The sequence below is a fragment of the Clinocottus analis genome, unplaced genomic scaffold (genome assembly GCF_023055335.1).
Source record: "Clinocottus analis isolate CAN_PGR_092001 unplaced genomic scaffold, fCliAna1.0.p SCAF_11, whole genome shotgun sequence".
NCBI lineage: Eukaryota > Metazoa > Chordata > Actinopteri > Perciformes > Cottidae > Clinocottus > Clinocottus analis.
The window spans coordinates 11473197-11499036 of NW_027175832.1; the positions used below are offsets into that span (position 1 = coordinate 11473197).

Genomic DNA, 25840 nt, shown 5'->3' on the forward strand with positions numbered 1-25840 from the left:
ACATAACTTATGGAACAGAACAGTATAGACAGAGATAAATAAAAAATAAAACAGGTTTTATTTATTTTTTAATATTTGTATATTTACCCATTCATTATCCCATCCAGCACTTTGTGATTTGAGTTTGTGTTCAACATGTGTGTTGCTCAAGATAATTATATAAATGGTGATGCATTAAATTCTCTCTGGGTGTAATGTGTCATTTAGTTTGCTTAGACATTCCTATTTTTTGTATTTCTTGTAGATGGTGCAGGATGGAGTCAGTCGGTATTGTCTACAACAGCTGTGTTCTGTTTGCTTTCTACAATGGTTCTATTGGGCTGTCGATACACGGGGAGGTGGTGGTTGAGTTTGAGTTCAGTCGGGAGACTTCAAGAGTTAACATGCATGTTTTGCACACTTCACAACAGATAGAAATGTGTGAGGGTCTTTGGCAGTATTCTACTACTCTATTACTATGTTATGAAACAATTAGGGTACAGATGATGAGACAAGAATGCTTCTATTGATTCTAAAACAGGAGTGGGCACACTAGGCGTTTTAATCTGTCCCGGCGAGTATTATAATAATTATTATAATATTTAAGTTACAGTAAAGATCAATGTAGCATTTCTCCGTTCCCGACTTGAGTTTCCTGGAGCAAGGTGATGGCATCACACCAGCATTATTCATTCGTGGTGAGAGCAGCGCGCGACCAGGTCATGTCTGCACGCTGCAGCACATTAAATAGCCTGGAGTTTTTTTCAGCGTGAGAAATACGATGTGTGGCAGGAGGCCGTGATTTAAGACCGAAATGCGTGACAGTCACGCTCAATGCGTGAGACTTGAAAGCCCTGCAGCAGGCAAACTAGGCGGACCCCAAGATGGCGTGATTGAGATAATGACGTCACATGAATACGCTTCAGTTGAAGAGTAAAAAAAGTGACCTCAGTAATAGGATTTTTTGTTTTAATCTTTATTTGCAAATTCTGACAAAACAGTATTTAATTTTTTTTTTAAAAACAGGAGTCAATGGTGTGTGTGTGTGTGAGACAGAGAGAGAGCTAAGGAGATTGATATTGAACAAGCTTGGCTACCAAAACGTCAGGCAGCGTCTGACCAAAGAGGAATGTTCCAGCACCAGGTTTGTTCCAGAAGGAATCATCCACAGGATGGCAGTAGCAGTCCAGATGAGAGACCCCCACCCCCTCCCACCACCCTCAACAGGGACGGCATATGGTTTACATACTTCCCGATGAGGATCGACTCAGCTCTGAAATAAAGCTATTTATTAATTCTGTTAGTGATGTGGCTCTGTCGTGGGTGTCTTCTGTGTAATAGCTTGCCATTATCCACGCATGGTGCCACTCATGACACAATCTGCCTCATGAAACTCTCTGCCCTGGCTCCAGGTGGAAGTTCCAGCACGGCTTCACATCAGACCCGTCATATGGACTCTTTGATTGTCTGATCCACTCTGAGTAATGTCTGTCAGAAAAAATGAAGTGTAATTTCCCTCTCTGGTAGCAACAAACCTCCACACTGAAGAAAAAAACCTTGTGATGATATTGGTGTCACATAGAAGCAGTCAGAACATTACATCCGAACATAGAAATAAGTCAATTCATCTTCATTTAAACAACTCTGTATTTCTCGACTGTTCCTTTTGGCGTGCGGGCATGACGCGTCAACACGATGATGTTGTGTAAGGTTACATACAGAGGGCCAGTGGAGCCGACCTCCAGCATCTTTTACTGCCAAATGCACCGTCACACTGTCCTGTGCATCCTCGTTATTTACCAAATGTTTAGATGTTACGGGGCCAAATCAAACTCATCAGCTGACCATCTCCTACTAATTACACTAAACCAACTTGGGGACGAACTTGCACCAGTGTGCCTCTGGACGCTTTTCAGACATGGTGGAGTGCCCACTAAGCTGTTGCACCTCAACAAGAATGTCAATATTGGAAAGACTCGAAGAGCAAAAATGAAGGACAAGTTACCAACCAATTGGAGATCAAGCCAAAGAAACGCCAATGGAACAAATAAAGAACACATCCACAACCTGGATGATCTGGACCAGAGGTTTCCCAAGTGGGAGTGGCATATAAACTGGCTACTTGTGACAAAATCCAGTCTCGCATTTCAAAATGCTAAGACTGTAAACAACGAGCAGCACGCGGTAAAGGAAGTCTCGGCCCAGATATCTGCTGACTACAGCAGAACCCCAGTCGACACTCAATTGATCAGTGTCTACCAATGCCATGAACTAACACAATCATGATCCAGGAATTGAGAGAAACCAAACCATTAAACCACAACGGGCTAAAGGGGTGTCTTTTCCCAAGCTGTCGGAGGAGAGGCCCATAGCCTTAGACTTTAAAAACCTGCAATCTCGACTTTGCAGATGCTTGGCTGTACTGTCCTGAAACCACCATGAGATGCAACCAGCGTTGAATCAAAGACAGCTCAAGAACATTTGGCTCTCTACGGGGACACAGCAACATACATCATTAGTCTTCAACTCAGAATCTTCTTCTTCTGTGCTGCTTCATGTCCTGGAGAGTGACTAAGACTAAACCAATAAAGTGGTACCTTTATAAACAACTACATAAGCGGAATTCTTAATATCCTCTGGACAGACAAGATCAGCAACAACTACCAGCAGCAGACGGAATTTGGAGAAGACTATGTAGAGGCATCGGACACACACAGCGGCAACCAGTGTGTCAGACACCACCAGACCAGCTTTGACAAGGAACTCACAAAGGAAGAGGAAAAGAGGCCGGCAAGAAGCACCTGGTGATGGACTCTCCAGACATCAAGAAACTGAGATACAATCAGATGACCGAGAACTATGGAGGTCCACCCACATTTGGACAAATTAAACCTAAATTATTTTCAAATAAAGGCAACAAAAACTGAATTGAAATCAAAATCAGCACTCATTTCATTGGCTTTGGGCTGATCATGTGATTACTTTTCATGGATCTGTGGCAGCCAATAGCACAATATGCAAGGCTGCTATTTTGGTATGCCAACAGGAAGTGAAATCTTTGCAGCCTGTGGTAACCACAGATATGACAACCGGACTACTTTCTGAGAACTGGACAATTCATTTCATCACACCACATGCTAATACGTAGGCAGGTTACAGTTTTTATTACACACATGTTTAACACATATCCAGTTGCAATGGCAGTCGTTCCCCTTTGAGAGGCCGTGCAGACATACAGAGCTAATCTCTTTCGATTTTTTTTTTCTCTCTTAAAACGTTGAGCAGCAGATTTAAACCAGATGGTCTTCTTAGAAAACACAAGTGGTGAGTGCTTGGGGCTGTTACCAAGAAGTGTGATGTAGTGATTAAAGGGGATGTTTAAAAAAAGGCAGTTGATCAAAGGAAAAAATCAAAGGAAAACTGAAAACTGAAACGATCATTTATCAAGTATCATTTAGGACCGTAAAACCTGTGAACTTACAATGTAAAAAAAAATAAAAATAAATGTTTTTCTGTTTTCGGCCGGACGCTGTGACTGTTGAGCTACCAGGCAAATTCTTACCATCACAGAATTCAACTATTCCCCAAAGAGCCGACACATTGTAGTCACGAGGTAAGTCACTTCGGTCACAATTATAAACAAGACTCAAAACACAGATATAGAACATTTATTCATCATAATTCTTAAACAGTTTCAGGTAGTTTACACTCAAACTGTGAGACAGCTCTAAAAGCACATCCCAGGCACTAACATATACCTTTAGATACATGTGTTCCTTTCTTCATGACTCTCCCAACTGTTGACATGATTAAGGCAACAGATGCTTCTCTTCATTAAAACCCATTCCATATGAATAGATCAGTAGTTAAGATGACTTTTACAGAAGTTGTGTTCAGTATAAAAACATCAACTACAAATGATATACTCATATGATGGCAATCAGTTACATATTGATAATGGAACATTGTTAATTAAAACAAAGTTTATGTACGCATATATATTATAACCTTTACAATATCACCATTACAGACTAAGGGGTGCGTAGTAGTAAATGACGGGACCACTAAGGTGGAAATTAAGACATTTTGAGTGCAAAATTCATGCATAGTGCTTCAAAAAAGGCAGACTTTGGGTTTGACAATGTTTTTTCATTCACAGGAAACAGACACACAGCATGCTGAACATAAAGCAGCTCCCTGTGTGTTCTCTAACTACGTATGGTAACGGTAAAGCACTGCCCCACAGTCAACTAGCTAATGTGTTAATGGTGAGTACATTTAAGTGGTCCAAACTTTATAAGGCTACATATCAGATATCTGAACCCTTTCAGCTCTGTTCCTGAGTATAAGTGCTTGTTTTTATCTCAAAGGATGTGGACAGAAAAACAAAACTTAGCAAAACCTCACATGAATGATTATTACATTCCTTCACAAAATTGACACATTACAGAATATTAGTTTCAGCGCACTGCCACCTTTTTCAACAAAAAATATCTTGCTTTTTATAATAACTGTATATCAATAGATCAGACAGAGCGTGTTTTAGCTGCGTCGTCGACAATGAGAGCCGAACGTTTGGTGTGCAGGTTTATATGTTGCTAAGAGCCTCGAGTGTTTCTGCTCTCCGCACTGTGCGTCCCGAACGCCTCCAGTTGATTCCTTTTGACTTGAGTCATAAAAAGTCCTCAGAGCTTTTTTCTATTCTTAGCACGTTGTTCGGGTAAATTGTTTGATTTAAACTTTACTTTTAACTATGAGGTAGCGTACACTTCATGGTTTGTGTTCAGCTTAAGGCTAAAACTTGTTTGCTGGTTGCCTAACATCAATACACATAAAAGAAAATACAGAAAACTTTCTGATCAGGGCTCTGATAGGCCAGAAGATGTTTCTACTGATAAAAAAAGCATTTGATTAATGCAGGAACTTTGTATTCTTGAATAACTAAAAGACAAAGAGTCCTGTCTCCAGTTAGACAACATTGGTAGACTGTCACTGTAATTCTACCAGTCATGAAAAGAAGAGAACAATGGGACCTTCCAGCAGATTCCTTTAGAGCCCACTTTGTATTGTGTGCATGTCACTCTGCTTTGAAGGGGTTGTGCTTGAGGCTCCTGTTCCAGTTTCTATGGTTTTCTGTTTGTAGGGGAAGGCCACACCACAAAGTGTGCATGGACACATTATTACAATGCACAGCAGGGACGTGCACCTTGACGCCACCCATGTTTCCACCGTATTATGCCAGTGAGTAAGTATGTGTGTGGATCATCAGGATGGGTCCTCAACAAATCGTAGTTTGTAGGAACGCTGGCGGGCTGAACTTAAGAGGACATTTTTCATAATGAATACTATTATATTCTTTATTAAATTATTGTTAGTAATAAAATAACATTTAAATCAACGAACGATCATGCCTTTTAAGAACAAGTACATAAAGAATATTACAAGATAGATTATACATTGTGAGCTATAGAGAGACTAATGGGAACCATTGAAATAAAATAGGAGCCCACAAGTCCAATCCAACATTTGGCCATTGTAGATTAAGATTAAATTATGAATCCTTCTATTTCAGTTACCCTTGACTTCTCCTACTCCTCCTCCTCATCCTGCTCCTTCTCCACTCACTCCTGTTTTTTGGAGCGTCCTTTGAATGTGTCCATGAGGTTGAAGGCTCCCAGGTACTGGCCCAGCAGAATGCCCTGCTTCATGGGGAGGACGCTGCAGAGAAAAAACACAACGGAGAAACACAATGAGCAAAATCTCACAGTAGATTAGGTGTTGGGTTTGCATCCAGAAACAACTTCAGATGAGTGGGACAGAGGCCGGTTTAGTGTTGAGCTTAACATAACTTACACCTGAGGAGGTCTAATTTTTTTGTTCAGCCTAAAAAAAAGTACTTTATTTTGACCTCCTAAGGCCTATATTATTTTAATTTAAATCGAAGGTGGCACATTTATTGAAAACAACTCCCACATCATGATTTTGCAGATGACACCCACTGTTCTGACACCAATGTTTCATCAGAGTCACTAAAGTAGCATGTTTATTGCATAAATGTGCCCAAACGAGCAATCAGCTGAAGGCACCTTGAGACTAAAGTGTGCTGTTTCAAAATCAAAATTCCCAGTAAGGTAAGGTTGTTTACCAAAATAATCCATCCTCCACTACAAGCAAGCCAGGTACAAGTCCCCACTAACAGACTTTAAACAAATGTATGAACCTTTGAGAGGAAGTGGCCTTTTTGTATGCAGAGAAAAAGTCTTGTAAAAACAAACGTAGCAACGTGAAAACAAAATTATTGAATTTATATTCTTGTTTAGTTTAATTTGAGATAAAGCTGCATTTAATTCAAACTAATGGGTTCAAATCCTTTCAAACTTCATAAAGGTGAAAAAATGGAATGCCATTTACTTAAAAAAGTCTAAGTAGCTTCTTGGAGGTTGTGGGGGACGGCACCAGCCTCAGCAAGGCATCGGTTTCACGGAGTGTGGTAGCCGTGACACCGATCCTCCTGCGCCATGCCCGCACACACATCAGAATGCCAACCACACGGGACGAGGTCCGCCAGGTCCACCGTGAATTTGATGGCATGGCTGAGATCCCCGGGTGATTGGTGTCGTGGATGGCACACACACGCATGCGCGCCGTAGCATAATTGCACCTGTGTTTGGGGACCAGCATGTTGGGTGTGATTTATGCGCTGATAAAGTAGTGGGTGATCAATTAACCTGGCATCGATTGACTTAGTTTCAGCAACACAGCGATGGACAACTCCCACTAAGAGCGTCTTAGGAAGCTTTTTTGACGAGATCTTAAGAAGGCAGTTAAGAACGCGTCTGGGAAACACTCGTATCTTAGCGCTCCTTCTTATCTGAACCCTTCTTTCGAGCCTTCTTATGTATAAGATGTCTTCTTATGTCCTTAAGAACGATCGAATCTGGGAAACGCAGCCATTGTAAGTAATCTTTACTCACACAATTCTTAAGTTAAGTTTACTTACTACTAAGAATGTTTTTTATCCAAAATGTTCAAGTACATTTTAAACATTTACTCAGCCTTTGATAGTAATCTTTACTCAGCCTTTGATAGTAATCTTTACTTAGCATTTAATAATATTTACTCAGGCTACAATGAAAAACCTTGGAGTGACATTTACTTAAGAAAAAACTAGGTAACAATTTCCACACAGAAACACAGAGTACCGTTTACTCTTATCCTAACAAAAACTTATGAAATTATCCTAACTTAAGTCATGTTTACTTACTAGTAAGAATTGCCTTTTATCCAAAATGTTCAAATAATATTTGACTTCTTGAAACATAAAATGTACTTCGCCTTTCAATAGTAATTTTTACTCAGGCTACCTTTGCATCGAATTACAAAACCTCTGTAAACACAAATTAATATTTCATGGTTATAACTAGCTTTTCCTAACTCTATTGAAAAATATTAAATAATATTTACATAAGTTATCCACCACACATCTACCACTACACCATTATACAAATATAAATGTATTGTATTTATTAATCAGGGCTAATTAAAACAGGAAAGCTTCCACAAAACATGAAATGGCAGCTGCTTTAAAACTACAGCACCTTTATTTGTCAATACTTGGAAAGAGGTAATTGTTTACAGACATGCACCAATACAAATTATACAGTCTGGAGAGATATCTTCAGGACATCAAGCAACATTAAGAAAGAGCTTCTGAAACATTGTAAATGTGTTTCAACTTTGGTGGGCAAGTCAAGTTCATTGCAAAGATAAAGCAGAAGGCAAGCCTTTTCCACATTTACAGTCATCAAGAACTTCTTTTCCCCCGATGTCCAGCCGACACATGGACATTGGGAAGCCTTCCTGGGCTGCATTTCCATGTAGGACAAATATCTTTGAGAGATGATGAGTATAGTCCTCTTAGATTGCATCGTCACTGATATCCTATCAAAAACATGTGAATCAGAGGTCAGCAGACAACAAATATTTTCTATTAAGTTTGTGATTATTCTCTGGGTTGATGTGCCAATTAATACAGTCTACAGATACAATAAGGCAACAGAAATAAGATGCTCACAGCAAGACAATGTTAACATACTGGCTAAGTATTTAGGTTTCTACGGATTGATTTAATTTTACATATACGTTTATTATAGTCTGAATAATCATCAGAACACCCCACAATATTTTTTAATTTACCTTGTATTGATGGAGTTCCTCTGCAGACTTTCGAAATAACTCTATCCAGCAGCGGATGACGACGTCTCTTCCGCCCGCAACACATTGCCGTTAAACAGACAGAAGTGAATTCAGCTTGTCTGAAGTGACTTTGTAGGATATCAGGACAAATGCCCATGTTTAAACTAGCAATATCATCAAGACTTTGGAAATGCTTCTCTTCAGATGAACTGTCCTTATTCTTCTGAACTCATCTTTACTCTGAAACAGAAGAGGGAAAAAAACAACATGATCAAGATGATCCACCTTGCTAAAACAATTAATACAGTAGTCCTCCCAGTAAAATGTACTATTGAGCAACAACACAAACCACAGCCTCGAAAATGACTATATTTTAACCAATGCCTCTGTCAAACAGCGTTAACTAAAGAAATAACGTTAAGACACACCCATAAAGATGTTAGCATTACAGTTAACGTTACCTTCTCTGTTTGTACCGGTGTGTGTGTGTGTGTGTGTGTGTGTGTGTGTTTGTGTGTGTGTGTGTGTGTGTTGGGCATGCGAATGATTGTTATTTGCGCTGTCAGCACAGGGCTCACTGCGCCAAAGTGGACCAACAACATTGCCACATAACGTAACGGTGTGAGCCACGTCTGTCAAGTTAACCAGCACAGCCTCACTAGCTAACCTAAACTGACCCGGTCACGTTCCTGTTAGCGTTAAGTTTTCAGTGCTTAAACACTGACTTTCACTGACCGGTAAATAAGAATGTAAAGTATCACTCCCTCCAGGAAATACACGACACCTTGGTTCTTCTACGTGCGCCTTAGTTAACATCACCGTCATCAATCCATTGTTGAACTGTTTAATATATTTCAACATACACAAAACAAGATGGCGTTCACTTTACACAATAAACTGTTTGCACGTAAATATGTGCGACGAATCGTTAACATAAACAACATACCTCGCTGGCTGCACACAACCGAGAGGGAAATTGGTCTACTTGGATAACAATAATCTTCGACAAATCAACACTTTGTTGTCACTTTAACTTATATATTTAAGCGGGGTAAAACTTCTACCACTACAGATGTCTTCAGGAACACAAACATAAACTTAAATAGGATTTCAATCAAGTGTAAATACAAACAAAATCAATATTCAAAAAACAAGTTGTACACATGCTATGTAAACAAGCCTATTAAATAATTACATAAATAATATTCATGGCAGTTAAATAAAGGGTGAATTAAACATATAACCTACCCTAGTGGCTCCCGTGCATGAACTTTCTCTGGACAGGTTAAACTCGGCCGTCCTTTCCCAAGTTTCTTCTGTTGACGTTTTGCTGAAGAAATTCTTCTCTGACGTGAGTGACGTCATCCCCTGACCGTGCGCAAAGTTGCCAGGTTCACTTGTATTACCAAGTAAATGTTACTTCGTTGTGTCAGGTTGTACTGTCAATCAAGTAGTTTAGTTCATATTACTTGGTATTAATGATGAATTGTACGAATCAAAATAGGGATTCATAATTACAAACAAACACAAAGTAACACATTAAATAAAAGGTGACCTTTTAAAGTAAAAGGACTGAAATACTAATTTATTGTAGAATTTACACATATAACCAAGAAAATAATTACAAGGCCAAAAAGTATTTTTTTTCAGTGTAGTCATGTGACCTATGTGGGCCGTTAGCCTTAGGCAACATCCTCCTTGACAGCTTTGTGGAGGTTGTTTATGGCTTTCTGCAGGTCACACCCGCTGCCCTTGACTCTGCACACTTCACTTTGTGTGTGCGTCGTTTGGGCGATTACGCCTCTTTGCATGCTGGGAGCTTGCCCACCATACAGTGTCAAGCGCGAGTGAACAAAGCTTGACGTGTACCTTGTCAGGCAAGGTACACCCAACCATGCTGTTTTCCAGAACCTAACTCAGGGGCTTTGTTGCCAAAACCTAACCTAACTTCCTGTGAGGACGAAAGTTTATTTTGAAAATACTGTATGCACATAAGGAGCGTGGACTGACGTGTTGTCCCCAATGCGTCCAAAACTGGGGATGAAAATAATAGAAACAACTTTCAGTATAACGCAATGCAGAGAAACAACAGCACATCATACTGCCAGACTGTTACATTGACACATCTCTTGAATTGTTCGACACCAACTGAACATTAGAACCTCCATGTCGAATGATTTATGACAGGACAGTTAGCTTAAGCTAGGTGTACCAAATAAACTGGACACAGTGTGTGTGCTCCATGGATTGGAACTGTATCTTAAGGTGCTTGACTTAATCCACACAGCAATCCATCATTTTAATTTCTTCATGACATATTGTTATAACTTTATTATTTGCTGCATTTCACGTTGATTGTATTTGAATCATCTGCCGTTAAAAGCTTCGATATTGTGGCTCTATTTCATTAGTTGTTTAATGATGTTTAGACATCCCATCATTATCACTATTTTTTGGAAAGGTACACTTGGCTGCAGCACAATAAACAGAGATTGCTGTGATTATGCTCAGCTTTAGCCAGAGTGTCATATAATGACTGTTTATAGCGTGTAGTTGAGTGGAGATAATGTTGTTTACCTTTCATTGTCGTCCACGACCTCATTGCACATTTGATTTAGTTCATTGTACAAACACATTTTCATCTAGTTTTGTGTCGTCCGATAGTTTTTGTGGCAGAACTGATTAGGAATTAAAACAACAGCTTGTGGATTAGGCTGAATAAACCAGCAGGCCACGTCTCTCTTATCTGCCTCGGTTCACGAGTCTTTGAGCTGAATTTGATCAAAGACGTGCATCGGGTTTCTTTTTTTCCAATGACATTGGTTAGACATAGTGGAGACTCTGCGTAGCATTACATGCTGCAAACTGCAGACGTGCTTGTTTACCTAAATAAAAGACAGGTCTTGAAACTAAACTGGAAAACGTGTTAAATTTAAAGTAGTTATCTTTAAAAACAACCTTCCACTGCACAGCTGTGTAGAAAACAACTTGTCAGAGCTAATGTGTGATTTAGGGCTTTTGTAGCACGACCATGCCACATGTCTGCATCACGTGTGATGCAGACATGCAGGTCGTACAACCTAAACCCTCTGAATCCCCAAAACCCACAAACTGGATTGAAAAGACGTTTTTTTTTTTTTCAAACAATCACTCAAACTACACGTTTATCATCGCCAGAAGCTGTCAACACGGACATAGTCGTCAGATTAACATCTTTCCGGCAGTCCTTGAACACAGCATGTGTGACGAAAGCTTCCATCAGCGGCCAAAGCAGCCAAATCAAAACGTATTATGAATTTTGATATTTCATCAAACACACATTATTCTTCATGTCTTATACAAAAACTGCATCAAATAAACCGTTCACTCTCACCAGATACTGTGAAAAAACTGCAGCCATGAAGCCATCATTGAATCATCTGAGACTGACTGCTGAGCAGAGAGGAGATGAGAGAAGAGGAGACGTTGTTTATGGATTCCAGTGATTTCCAAGTTTCGTGAAACAATTAATAAAAGACCTTTATGTTATGACTTATTGCATTATAACCACAGAATAAATGTTTGAGTTGGCTCTACTTGGAGCCACAATTATGCTGTTTAAATAGAGGTGCTGGATGTAATTGTAAACGAGGCCGCAGAGAATAAAATGTGACGGGAGCAATAAAAATAAAGTTCAGCGTATTTGTACTAATGTTTGCCGCTTCTGGATGACTAACGACGACTCTTTTGTCTTCAAAGAGCGAGTCGAAACAAGGCTGGGTAATCCAACAACACGTTATTAAAGCTGGAGCACAATGGCTTTTATAGAGGTGACAGGCAAAGGCGCTCTCCCCGTTTGTGGAGCTGTGTTCCAGAGAGGAAAAGCTTTCTAATGGAGAATAATGGCTCCGTCTGCAGATAAATGGACCAGAGACAGAAACACCAAGAGGGGCAGAAGATGTCTCCAGTCGAGCGTACCCAAAGGGCAAGACAACTCTGCTGCAGCACCGGGGGTGCAAAGATACTGAACCGGTTGGATCAGTTTGGGTTCAGTGATGGGACTAATTCGCCCAGCCCTCTTTCTACTGGAGCCAATGCAGGGTCACAGTCAACTGGGCATTTGCTGTTATGAAAACGACACAAAACTGTGTCTTTCGGTGTTTAATACCTCAAAAGAAATAGGGGAAGCATTTCACCTCAAGTGCAATTGAAACAAATTGTCGTCAATGCTCTGCTAGCATTGATTATTTAAAGTAATTAATGTTTTTGATATGTTGACAGAAATCTAAAAACCTTCCCACCGAACAAAAGTGAGAATGAAAAGTGAAAATGAAGTTGACAGGAGTCTTTTCCTTTCCGTCCATCTCAGTGAAGAAAGTAAACACGGTAATGTCACCGTCCATCTCGCAATGAAAATGAATATATATCAGGGTGAAGCTGAAATTGACTATTAGGCGTCATGATGGATGACTACTGTTTGACTATTACATAAAGTAACTTTGAGACTAATTATTTTAACTCTTTGACTTTATGACCTCAGTGGTGGGCAATCACTAATCAATCACTGTCACATGAAGTCGAATAGAGATGTGGCCACTTGTCAAGCAATCACAAGGTCTTTGTTCACAGTGGGTGTCAGAGGGCTGGTTTTGCCTGATGTCAGGTCTCATCCACGCACAGGTCTGAAAGCTAAAAGGTATCCAGCTTAGTCTGCCTACTCTTGGATGGAGGTTGGGATGGACTTGATTGAGGAGGAAGAGTGGCAGGCTTGTTAACAACAAGGAACCCCTGATGCTGTTGATTGTTACTTAAGAGTGAGCTTCTTCTTTTTTCTTGGAAACAAATGATGATCTTCAAATTCCTGCCCCACTACTGCTGAGGGGAACATAAAGTGTTCAAAAAAAGAATTAACAAAAACTGTAATACGTGCCAAAAAGACGCTGGAGATTATTACCATTACTTCTGGCAACTTCTGATTCAAATATTTTGGAATACAATTTTCCCTAAACTCAGAGGCATCTTTGGGGCAAAGGTGGAGAAAGGCTTCAGCCTTCCCTCAAAGGAGGTGACTCTAGCCCACAGTCCTAAAAGGTAGTGGGAGGCCCTTTCCTGTAGCGTGGTCTCCTTTGCTTCCCTGGGAGTTGACTCGGTTAGTGCTGAGAGGCCAATTCTCTTTGCACCCAGGAGGAGCTTATAAGTGTCTTTCTCTTTTATCCCTGATATGTTTTACTGGGTTCATTTGTACTCTGCGTGGTCAGCTGGGAGAGTTCTCTATTGGGAATGAATGGATGGATGGTACCATTTTACCTTGAGTATTTGTTTTCTCTTTTTATATGTGAAGAGCAGAGGAAGAGAGTATCCTTTATTAATCCCCTGGGAGAAATTAGTCTCTACATTTAACCCATCCTTAGTACTTAAGGAACAGTGTTCTGCTGTGAGGTGCCCAGGGAGGAACTGGGGGTTCAGTGTCTTGCTCAAGGACACTTCCACATACCAAATATGGGGAGACCAGGGCTTGTGGTTTCAGAACGACCACAGTGTGCTACAGACGTCCCATATGTGCATTTTATGTGTTTGAAACCAATACAATTCTGTAAAAAAAAAAAAAAAAAGATATCCGCAGCTATCTGACAGTCAGTGCGGTTACATGCATTCGAATTACTGGTTTAATCGGGCTGAAATCGAATGATCCCTTTCATTTAAACACCTTTGTTCGAATAATTGCGGTCCGACTACGATCCGATTAACACCCCTGTATAACTCGATCCGAGTCGGTTGATAATTTCGGACATCGCAGCATGTAAACGGTGAATCAGATTAGGAACTGGACTATGCGTTTTTGCGCATGCTCGACTAAGCGTCCCTCCCTCCCAGGTCGTGACCAGGAAGTCAAAAGAGACGATAAGTTGTCACTGCTGGGAGCCGGCCGGCAGAAACAAACAAACGTAAAAGTCGGGTTACGAGCCGATACTACCTTCGGTGGGCGTCCCCGCTAGCTGCCTGCTGTAGCCAGCTAGCGCTGCTGCTAGTTCCCTGTTTGCTCTCCGCTAGCGCCCCGACAACCACCGAAGGTAGCGGGGTTCTCTTCATTATGAAGAGTGAAGAGGTCGAGCGGAGACGGCTGTATCACCACTATATGTAATGAAAACCGCGCCACCTATCATATCGGAAATGACATGCTTTTGGCCAATAATTTGATTTATTCACTGCTATGTATATTAGGATAGCAGTTGCCCCGAAAGAGAGCATAGTCCGACTAAAGCCAAATTCGAATTGATACCATCATGTAAACGCACGGAATGCTTCAACATCCAATAAACACAAAGCACCAACATACATGAGAAGATTATTCCATGTGTTGCTTTCCATCTAAACCCGTTTACAAGACTGATCAATAATCCTTTAAAGCTGTCGGGTTAGTTTCCTATGAGCTCCATTACCCTCCTCTGTAAAACTGAAGATAACCTAATCAGCTGACCCTGTTAAATGTCTATTCGTCCTCATATCATTTTAGTCAAACCAACTTACTTGGTTTGCTCTCTGGACTCAACTATTCCCAAATCTTACTGGAAAAACTAAACAACTGAGAATTAAACTAGCCATTCCAGGATCCACAGTTCTACTTCCTTGCTCCCATCTTAAACACATGAACTTTGCCCTGTTCAAATTCCTGATCTTCCACAATTTCCTAGATCACAAAATCGTGAGACATTAGGTTTCTATTTTGACCTTTGAAATGAAAAGCTGGACCTGTGATTTTCCCACCATTTTAGTTTCTCTTTACCTCTCTACCTACTCAGGATGTGTACTGCACAACATCTACAAATGTATGCGGCATTGTCGGAGTAAACATTGAAAAAGATTTCCCCAGCTGTTCCCCAGCTGTTAAAAATGAGGCTAGAGTTCATGTTCACAATGTGAACCGTGGGCAATTGTGGCGAGCAGGGTGGTGAGCAGGGTCGTCCTTCCATCAGAAGATCGGCAGTTCGATCCCCGGCTTCGCTAGTCCATGTCGATGTCCATGTGCCTGCGGTGGATGAATGTGTGTGTGAATGTTAGTTACTCCTGATGGGATGAGGCACCTTAACAAGTGGTCGGAGGAAAAGTGCTATACAAGGACAGGTCCTTTGACATTAAAAGACTGCACTGAACTCCTGCTTTACTTTATCTCTGCAATTAGAAACAAAAGCAAAACATTTTATATACTGTATGTTTAAATTCACCAAACTCCAAATGTAGTAAACAAACACAGAAAAGGATTGGAACTGTAGCAGAGTAAAAAGCACTAGTGGAAAGGTCAATTGCATTAAACTGGATTCCTATTATCAACTCTTCAGGCTCTATTCAGTGTGTTCACAGAAACACTGATCAGATGAAAGGAACAGCAGTCACAGTTTGAGACTAAGTGACAGGAAGCTGACTGATACCCTGTGGGTTGACACACCGCTAAAGACAGGAAACCCGAGAAAAAGAAGAGAACTGTAGAGAACTAATCGTTTTTAAACATTATCTTTTGGGCATTTTTTCTTCATAGAACCAAGGACATTAGCACCTTAGACTACAAGGTCATAGCAACAACCAGATGTGCAGAACAGATCAAAAAGGCAGTCACAACCTGTTCTACAAAATGCACTACGGGAATGTACGAAATAGTCTTTGTTTTGATAGTCATGTGTTGTTTTTCTCATTTTCTAAAGGCCTTAGTAGCAGAACAATGACGGTGCACGGTCTTGGCTAAGGACCTTGGGTGCATATCGACCCCCTCCCCCCCTCGCACCCACACCCCTCCTCCAGTGATCAGTCTGTCTCTTCACTGTTAGCTAAATAAAGGCCAAGATTGACACTTTCTAGCCTGTCCTGACATGATCAGGGGATGCATGTATCATGTATCGTTATTATGCATAAACAAAATGAAGGCCATTTGCTACACAAGAAAAACCAGACAAAAACAACGACAAAAGCAGGCCTGGCCTGCCGGAGACCTGCAGCAACACAACAGGTGGCCCGTACTCCCCGCAGATTGTACCTCGTTACAGGTTTCCAGTGTTTGGTGAATGACCAAACCAGCAGGGAAAATATTAAAGAAAACTATCTGCAGCCACACACATGCTCAAGATGATGCTTAACCACAGCCAGCTCCCATCATTACTAACGTCTGTCGCGTCCCCCCCACTAAAATATTTTGAACCCTCCTTCAGCGTTTCATTGAGGGTCATTTAAAAAAATGTGCATCTCCACAGATGCACGTCAGCACCATCAAGTAGCACAGTGCATGATCTATGGAAAACATCCCGCTCCAACAAAAAAGAAAAACTTACTTCTATGAATGAGTAGAGAGGGGATTTTATGAGGCTGGAGCGGGGTGTGACAATTTAGGACTGATCAAAATCCAACAGTCCAATCCATGTTGTGGGCACATTCAAAACCGTGGTCAGACGGATCATTTAGAAGAGATGGGTTAACATTGCTGACCCAAATTACCAGTATCAGCTCCTCAAAATGCTGTTCTTAATTGATATAGCTGCTTTAAACACCTGTTTCATGCAAACACCTGCACATAAAACAGAGATTGAAACCACCATTGTAGGCGGGGTGTCATTGTAATGGATGTGTTCCACAGAAAAACAGCTCCAGAGAGGAACATTATCATGCTTCATAAGTTCAATGCAGCCAGTGACTTGCGTCTAGTGCCATAAAGACACCCGGTGCCTCCATAAAATGGACGCTCCTTGATGGCCATATAAAAGGCAGCTTGAGGCCTGTGTTGTGTTTGACTGAAGGCGATAAACACTCAGTAGAAGCGGAGCAGCCGTCTGATTTACTTCTTATATTATGTCTTGGATATTTCTAGTAGACGTTTGTCCAGTTTTACTCAGCCAAGCTCTGCATCTGCAGACATTTATAAATGTGTCACCTTAGTTTGTTCCCACATGCATTAATCCATCCGTGTACTTTTCATCCATCCTTCGTTTTATTGATCCATTTATCAACTATTGAGTCTATGCAGGGGAGCATGCAGATAGATTATTTATGCCTGCAGTGAGATAAAACTTGTGTAATAACTGGCAAGTGCTCTTGGAAATAACGGCGCAAACCATCTAGGGTTCTTCGGCATGTCCTGATACGACAGGGGTGTCCAAACTGTTTTTACTGAAGGCCAACAACAGAAAAATATACGAAAGTCTGGGCTAATCACGAGAGGTGAGGTATCCAGCAAAATTAATCAAATGAGGGCAATTATGGTTATAGATATATGTACATATGTATACATATATATACATATGTATATATACATATGTATACATATAAATACATATGTATATATACATATGTATACATATATATATATATATATATATATATATATATATATATATATATATATATATATACATATATATATATATATATAATTTTAATTTTTTCAATCATCACATGCATTTACATCAGTTTTAATTGCAGACTCTCTTCCACTTCTGCATCCATCATTAAGGGAGTTGAGAACAGCTTGATTTATTTCTCAATGGCAGAAAGATCTTGGAAGTGCTGACTAAATTCTGTCATGAGATGTGATGACAAACACATATTTCCTGATTTTAGCAGAAAGGTTGACCTCTAGAAAAGCTACTTTGATTTCATACAGCGTGAGGAAGAGCGCCTCATTGAAGTTGATAGTTGTCTCAAAGAGACGGACCTTCGCGCAGAACGTTTTCATGTGTGAGTAAAGTTGTGTGTTACATGGTCTTTGCCTTGCAGGCTCTTATTCAGTATGTTGAGGTGATAAGTAAAAACAATTTGAAATGCCAGGTCTGGTCTGCCAACCCTTGAGGGTTACTTAGCTCATGAAGAGGTCGGTCCTTCTTTTTCAAAAGCTGGTCAATTTTTTACCTCAGGGAATAAAACCTCTGCAGAGCGGAGCAGCAACAGGGCAGCGATGGGTCGACAACCTCCCAGTGAGAGAGGAGGTCCCGTATTCAGCTTCAACAACTGACAGGAAAGTTAGAACTTCTGTGGTGAATCTGACACAGCTTCAAACATGTCCTTCCCCAATGTTGTGCCCTTGAGACAACTGAGATCAAACAGCTCCTCCGTAATGCAAAAGTTATAACAGCTGAGTAGCGTCTGTCCTCTCTTCACACACAATCGAGAAAAGGCTTATTTATACTCTGGTTTTACGCAGAGACGCAAGACACGCAAGGGCCCTCTTGTTATTCAGCCATCTTGCGTGCATCACCCCAAATTTCTGACTATCCGTCAAAGCTACGCGAGCCGTTCGCAGCCCGCAAGGCTGTGATTGGTCTGCTAACAACATCCTTTCTGAGTCTCGCATTTCCGGTTATATACGATAATACCGCTGTTTTTAAAAGCCATAGTAGAAACACGAACAATGGATCCCGTTGAAGAATGTTTGGCTGAAGAGGTCCGCAAATATGAGCATTTATATAAGCCGTCTTTGCAGGAGTATAAGGACACGCAGATGGCGGTAAATTCCTGGAGGGAGGTATCGGTGATTGTCGGTGTGCAGGTCGACTCTAAACGGCCATTGCGCCACTTACTGTTCTGGCGTATGGAAAGCGCACGGGAACTATAAACCAACGCAAGTCCGTCAATCTAACTGCGTGGCCAGCCGCAGTTGTAGTTGCAAGAGTATATATTGCCCTTCAAAATCAAAAGCACAAGCTTTATGTGACACCTGATGCCAGTGAAAAAAATGGCCGTCGTTTGAACAGCCCTGCGATACGAGAACCGTTTTTGGTTCGTGGTAGAGCCTTAAATAAAAGATTTCACAGAGAAACAACACAAAAGCTTGAACCATCTGTGAAAGGTTTGACTCTGGTTCTACAGAGAACCCTTCTATGGTGTAACCTCTTTGGAGGTTCTTACCAGTACCTTTTTATCCTCTGAGGGGCCGAACAAGAACCCAACCCACGAGTTCCGAGAAATTATTATATTCTAAGGGTTACATTTTTTTTTACTGATGTGGTGCAGTACAACGCAAAACAATCATGGTTCCCAATTACAGTTTTTGAGTGTGCGAGTGCGTATGTGCATCTTTTATGCTGTCAACAATTCTTAAAGAACTCTCACTGGGACGAACCGGAGCCCTTCGGGAAGAACCCTTCTTTCGAAGAGTGTTAGGATGTTACTAACGTTATGTCTCCAGTCTGCATTGACACACTTATATGAAATTAAACTAATGTCAAGATATTGATATAAAATACTTCCCCTTCAATAACATTATGACTCGTATATGGAGGTGAAGGACCCTAATTTCACACATAACACTGTACAGGAACACAGGAAATTAATGTTTACGCCCTGGACATTTTTTTAATGACGTGAAAGAACCAGTTTTGTGAATCTGTGAAACGATATATACTCTTATTAGCATTTGATGTCCACTGAGACTAAAAACGACTTTCTGTTCTGTCAATAGCAAGGGTAAGCATAATGTAATAAATAATGTACACATCTGGGAATTCATATACAGAGATAAAGATGCTCATATTCACACCAGTTGTGGATGCTTTCATTACTTTTCCAGCCACTGGCTCCAGCTCATGTTCCACATCACTTCAAGACAAAGCTTCCAGACCCATTTGCTTTCACTGATGGCCACCATCCACATTACATAAACTAGTGTTCAGCCCAGCACTCACTGCTTGCTCAGTCAGCCTCTGCCTTTCACTATCATTTGGTCCCTCATAAAGCTTTGTGTATTTACTCTATACATGCTGAGATTGGTCTGTTATTCATATTTTGTTCTGTAGTTTGTGGGGAGGTTGCCTCAAATTGGTGTCCTTTCTTTGCTTACATCTCTACTAGTGATGAGAGAGTGTATAACTAAATTAACCTGAACTCTAAATGTGTACAAAATAAAATGGGAAACAATAGGAAAATAAAATGGGAAACAAATGAATGGCTTTTACATAAGACCAATAGACTGAAGGGAAATGCTTTTGAAAGTGAAGTGTTAATTGAAAAAGGTCCACCACACTGCCCTTACAGCACCCATTGAATCACAGCACACAGATAAAGGCAAAGGAAAGGTCATGCTGAGATGGCCTCGGGTCACGCTTTGATAAATGGGGACTTTTATCCAAACTGCCTACGCACAGTTGTGCCATAACTGCTCGTGGCCATTTTAAAGCAGGATGTGGGATCTATCGGTTTGTATTGATGCTTGAAAATGTGAGTCAATGTCACCAGCCACAGACTCAACCTGATGTATTCACTGCACTGAGAGAAAGTAAAAGCAAACATTATGTAGACTGAATGGAACTGGGGAAATGCTGTTTTTCTGAACACAACTTCTCCTGAATGTCAGACTGCAGAAGAAAGGCTTAGTAATACGATAACATGCTAGGCTACACAACATGGCTGTGGTCAAATCATCCTTTTCAGTTAGAAACCTTCCTGAGGGAAGTGGCCCGGAAGTACCTAAGTGGCCGCCATGATAAGTGCTGGTCAAACTCTTTAAACGCAAAGGAAAGGAGCTTCATGCCTCCTAACTTAGCTCTTGGGAGCTAAGTTAGACCCACTGGGACTTCCTTAACAAAAAGAAAGGAGATAATACCGACCCACAATCACTTGCAGCAGCAACATTTAAAGTGACGTTTCGCTCGGCCGCTCACGAGAACAAACAATCATGAGCGACAAGCGCAGATAATGTAAATAATAAGTAGCATAACTTGGAAATACTTTCAATAATCTGTTAAACCGGCTGGAAAACAACAAACATTACGTTGCTGAACACGGCTGTAAAGCTTTGAAACAGCTATATTTGGTATTCCCTCTCTGGTCTTGTACTGCAGCCTCAGCCCTCATTCTTTTATTTTACTTTAGTTACAGAAGCTTTAATGAAAGACTTAAACTTGACGAGCTCTTCAGTCTGACTCATGTTTCTGATTATCATCTTTTGAATCAACCATGTTGTTACATTACAATAAAACACTATCAAGTTGTGTGGTGTTTCATAAACTGTTGTCTGCATAATTTTATGATCAGATTATAATCTGCAAATAAAGCATAACAAAGGAATATGAGACACAAATATGACACATCGTGAGTGGGATAAAGTATTTAATATAGCAGGTTTGAAACTGAACAGAGACAGTTTAGTATCTTTGTACTGAAAAATCCTTTGGTTTCACTTTCATATTCCTTCGTTAATTTCTATCCAACCTCGTAAATAAAGTAAAAGCGTGAACCGGGTTTAAATCGGCTGCATGACACAACACTGCAAGAAGACAGATGAAGGATGTAAGATGCTTTATTGTGGTCCGAGATGGACTACATCGTTGTAGTTTCACCGCTGCAGACTGACGTCACTAACATGCGCCGGTCGTTGCATAACTACGTCGCTTCGTGAAAGTGGAGTTGGATTCTCTAAACACTGCGGTTTGTCTTTTCCTAAGTCCTCATGAATTCACCTTCCCATATTTCCTTGACCCCGTGATGTTTCCACAGACGTCAAGGAAAAGTGCTTAGGGTTAGACGTTGGGAGATAATTATTTGACGATTCGACTGCAGCCCATGTATTATTTATCACTTAATGGATGCCAGTATCTTTACAGCACTCCTGATCGATGCTAAGCTACCATCAACAAAACCGCTGGATGCTTTGTTCACATTAAAAAGCCTATAAAAGGAACACGAGGAACATCGGACACGTCTGTCTTGATGGAATTAGTTCTGTGGAAACGGACATTACATTGAATTTATCAAGACAACCGGAACACATGGAAAAATATCTGCGTTTGCATCGACTGAAGAACACAGGAAGTAGACAAAGAGGCTGGTCACTAGTAAATAGCATTAAAAATAAAGTAAAAGGCTTACTGTTCTCTCTGTCACAGAGGGAAATGAAGAGCCAAGCCTTTTATTGAGAATAACTGGAGCATCTTTTTCCATATCAGATGCGATTGGACTTGTATATAAAAACATGTAGCTTTTTTCAAATAGGCACAATGTGTAAGATGCAACAATAATTTGATTTAAAAAACAATTTATAAAAAATGATCAACGGAATGTGAAGAGGTTTCAGGGTTGACTTTATTACAAATAACTCTCTGCATTGAATTAGCATGTTATCCAGCTGGCCCCGGCCCATCCTGTAGTACCACTTGTACATCAGGAGACGATAGTGAGTCACTGTAGTGCCCAGTCTGTACTCGGTCCACGGAGGAAGAAGTAGAGTGACACATCCCGTGTCTGTGGGTGCATCTCAAGTCTCTAAATTGTCGTTTCCTCGCTCCTCGTCTGAACCGGAAGTGGTTCTGCGCCGCCATATTGAAGGCCGTCCCAAAGCTCTTATTTGGCTTGGAGGAGCGAGGAGCGAGAAGGTAAATCGGAGGAGTCATGAACGAGGAGTCCGGAGAGCTGACTTCCAGGAAGTGTTTTAACGCTGGACACGCCCCCTCGCTGTTCCTCTGTTATCTGATTGGACGCTGCAGCAGAGCGGTTTCATACCAGAGCGAAGACGATCACAAAATAAACGTTATATATTTTAGTGTTTTCTTATTCACCGTCTGGTTAAAATATGTGTTTATTCGTTGTAGGTCTGAACAACAAAAGGACCACAAACTATTTTCTTCAAAGATTTGATCTGTTGTTTCCCTCAATAACTTTTATTATGTATGTAACTAAAATCAGAAAGCTGGAGAGAGGAAACACGTTTTACAACATGTATGGTTATTTTATAATGTCATAATTAGAATTTCAAAACATATTGACGTTAATAATGAATAAATAAGACTCAACTCTGCCTGTCAGTCGGTCAGCTGTCAGTCAGCTACAGTCATCAGAAACCGACGTCGCTTCACCTGACATTTCAGAGGAAAGGACGTCTCATGTCTGTTAAAACATGTTTCCTCGCGTCTCCTCTCCTCGCTTGGTTTCCTTGCGTCTCTCCGTGCATCCCTGGAGGGCGGGACTAAGACGCAAGGAAGGAACGCAAGTGAGGGAAACGGCGATGCCATTTAGAGACTTGAGATGCAGCCCATGTGTGTTTCAAGGTTTGTTTATGAGATAAAATCCAAAGCGGAAGACACGAGAAACAGACTTGCGCCCTCGACAGGTTCTCCCAACCATCAAAGCTTCACTAGGAGTACATCAGCTCCAGGAAAAGTAACAAAGCCCGATTAGTGGTTAGCTTGATGACAACTTATATTTTGAGGAATGGCTCGTGTAGTTTTTACTATTTCTTGAATTGTTTTCAATGTTTTATCATGCGTTTTTATATTTTGTGGATGAACCATCCCAGAGCTGGTTTGCTTGTTGAAGTATAAAAATGGGTGTGAATTCCACTTTCAAATATCCCTACCTGGCAGTGATCCAAGTTGTAGTGAGCAGGCACTACCTTTTGCTTTAGTTATTTTTTTTTTCTTCTTTTCTGATAGCCTTGATTCTTGTCGAAGGTATACAATGATAGATTTATTATAACGTGACGATCAATCAGGAGTAAATTCAAAATAGGGCTGGACGATGATTCAATATGATAATGTATGGTCTTTCAATAGAATTAAAATTACAATGAAATAATTTATTGAGATATTGTGATACACAACAACGTATCTAAATTGATAGGAACTCAAGTTTCTCAAAAAAATGATAATTATAAATTCTTAATTGAGAAAAACCCCACATGTATATAAGAGTATACAACACCATGTGGATATTTCATAGTCCATTTCTTGATTAATTACCCAGAAACATACAAAATTGTGAAATGTATTGAGATTGAGATATAAAATCAAGTGAAAAGAAGATTTGGGCCATTTTACATAGCCCTATTCAAATTAGCCTCAGTGATGGGAGTGCTACAAACTACTTTATTATAAACACATTCAGATTCATGAAAAAATAAACAATCTTTATTAAACACTTTACATCACTTAACATGTTTAACATCACTTAATATTTACTTTTGCAGGGACAATTGACCAACAATTACTTTGGTGCATTTTAGTTTAGCATTTAGCTTACTCAGTTGATACTGTATATATAAAGTAACATCGACACTCACATTTAATCAACAACTATATAAACTTTTGTCAAACTATTGAACTGGTGTGCCGACACATGACCTGGAAGGCTACTCTTCATCAGAAGATGGCAGGCTACTCTTCATCAGAAGATGGCTTGACACACAGGTTAACTTGGGTCTCTGGGTAGCAGTGAGCTGTCTATGTCTAAGGCAGACTAAACTGTCTGAGGTCAGCTCACTGTTAATCAATAGAGAACAGCAATCCCCTGGACGTCTGTCCTCAGGCTTGCATGCTGAAGCCCAACCACCAGAATACAAGTGCTCTCCATGTTGACACCATGTGGTGCTGGTGGGGGTGTCCACACAGTGTTTCACTTGACCTCTACTTGTTTTATCGTGCACACGCACACCCACACCCACAGCGAGCCCCTCTAACATGTACTCAGTAATAGCAATTGTAGATAACATCAGCGTTTTGATCTATTTCCCATGTCTCGATATCCATCATGTAATTTTGACTAGGAGCAAGTCTAAATAAAAGATATCTAAAATGCAATGTTCATTCTTCATACCAACCATGCATTTCTTAATAATGGAAATGTTGATTGCTGATATCTTAAGGGAGTGAAAACTAGTCAACTTTTACCATTGACTTCTATTCATACTCAATTACAGATTGAAATTCAATTTTGACAATATTCCATAACATAGTAAAACTTATCTTTATTGATAATTGTCTAGTTGCAATTCTGTTAAATGAGAGTAGAACTCAATTCTCACCTGTGAAAATGTTTAATTGTGAATTTCAACAGTTTAATTTGTATTTGTGGTGATGAAGATATCTAGAATTGCTCTTACATTACAGATATCATAAATGAATATGGTAGTTTGGGCAATACATTAGATTTTAGCTAGTCACAATCCTTTTGAACTTGCAGTAATCAAGTGTAGGTATCTGTAATCTTTATTCTTACTGTAATTAAAAGTTAAAATGTAATTTCTAATTGGGGAAATATATTGTGACATGTCATATTGTATATCATAGATAAACATGTTAAATTTGAAATTTAAAACTAAACTGCCCTACTGATTGAATGTCACATGGGCTCGCCATAACACACCAAGGTTTCCCAAGACCCCATTCCAGCCCCAATGGTGGCTGCAGTATTCGTTGTGAAAGCAGAAAAGAATTGTAATGCGTGCACTAATGCAACTTGTAGCGCTGACTGGTGTCAGTGGAGCAGTCTACTTGGACTGACATTCCCAGGTAAGAGCTGAGGAGGTAGGTCAGCTTCCACTGCACAGCACTGAAGAGGACGATGGAGGGAAAGCATGAGACAATGTTCATCTGCAGGTGGTCAACAGGACCTCTGTCCCACTGATTGGTGGCAGTGGACACACGTGGTGCCTCTTAGTGTTCCGACACTGATAATGCTTTTCTCAAAATTAAGTTAAAAACCTCTCGGTTCCTCGTATCTTTCCACTTCACAAAAAAACAATAAACACACTAATGATGACTCATAGGCACGGTCAGCCATTACAAGGCCAAACGCAACCATGGCTGTCGCACAAAAACACATCCCGTGGCCTAACAGACCCCTTGTCAGTGGAAACTGTCAAGGACCCTGGAGCTTCCTTTCCATTAGCCTCAAAAAATCAAAATCACCTCTTAATGAAGAAAGTAGGCCAGAAGTGGGC

At 40.4% G+C, this 25840-nt stretch overlaps 1 protein-coding gene and 1 long non-coding RNA gene across 6 annotated transcripts in view; both read right to left on the minus strand.

Moving 5' to 3' along the window:
- Nucleotides 1-3631: 3631 nt before the first annotated feature.
- The window catches only part of sdr16c5a (short chain dehydrogenase/reductase family 16C, member 5a), a 46572-nt gene continuing 24363 nt past the window's right edge, over nucleotides 3632-25840 (minus strand). For 3 of the 5 annotated variants that reach the window (XM_068570928.1, XM_068570929.1, XM_068570930.1), the window contains exon 7: nucleotides 24037-25449. In XM_068570928.1, coding sequence (XP_068427029.1) covers nucleotides 25347-25449 — 103 coding nt within the window. In that variant the 3' untranslated portion in view covers nucleotides 24037-25346. Of the gene's footprint in view, nucleotides 5698-14975; nucleotides 15182-24036; nucleotides 25450-25840 lie in introns of those variants that run through there. The other 2 variants (XM_068570932.1, XM_068570933.1) reach the window with 2 other exon arrangements.
- On the minus strand, nucleotides 7259-9603 carry LOC137782314 (uncharacterized). Its single transcript, XR_011077258.1, has 3 exons — nucleotides 9424-9603; nucleotides 8176-8415; nucleotides 7259-7920 (listed from the first exon to the last, which is right to left on the minus strand). It is a non-coding gene; the product is annotated as an uncharacterized lncRNA (long non-coding RNA).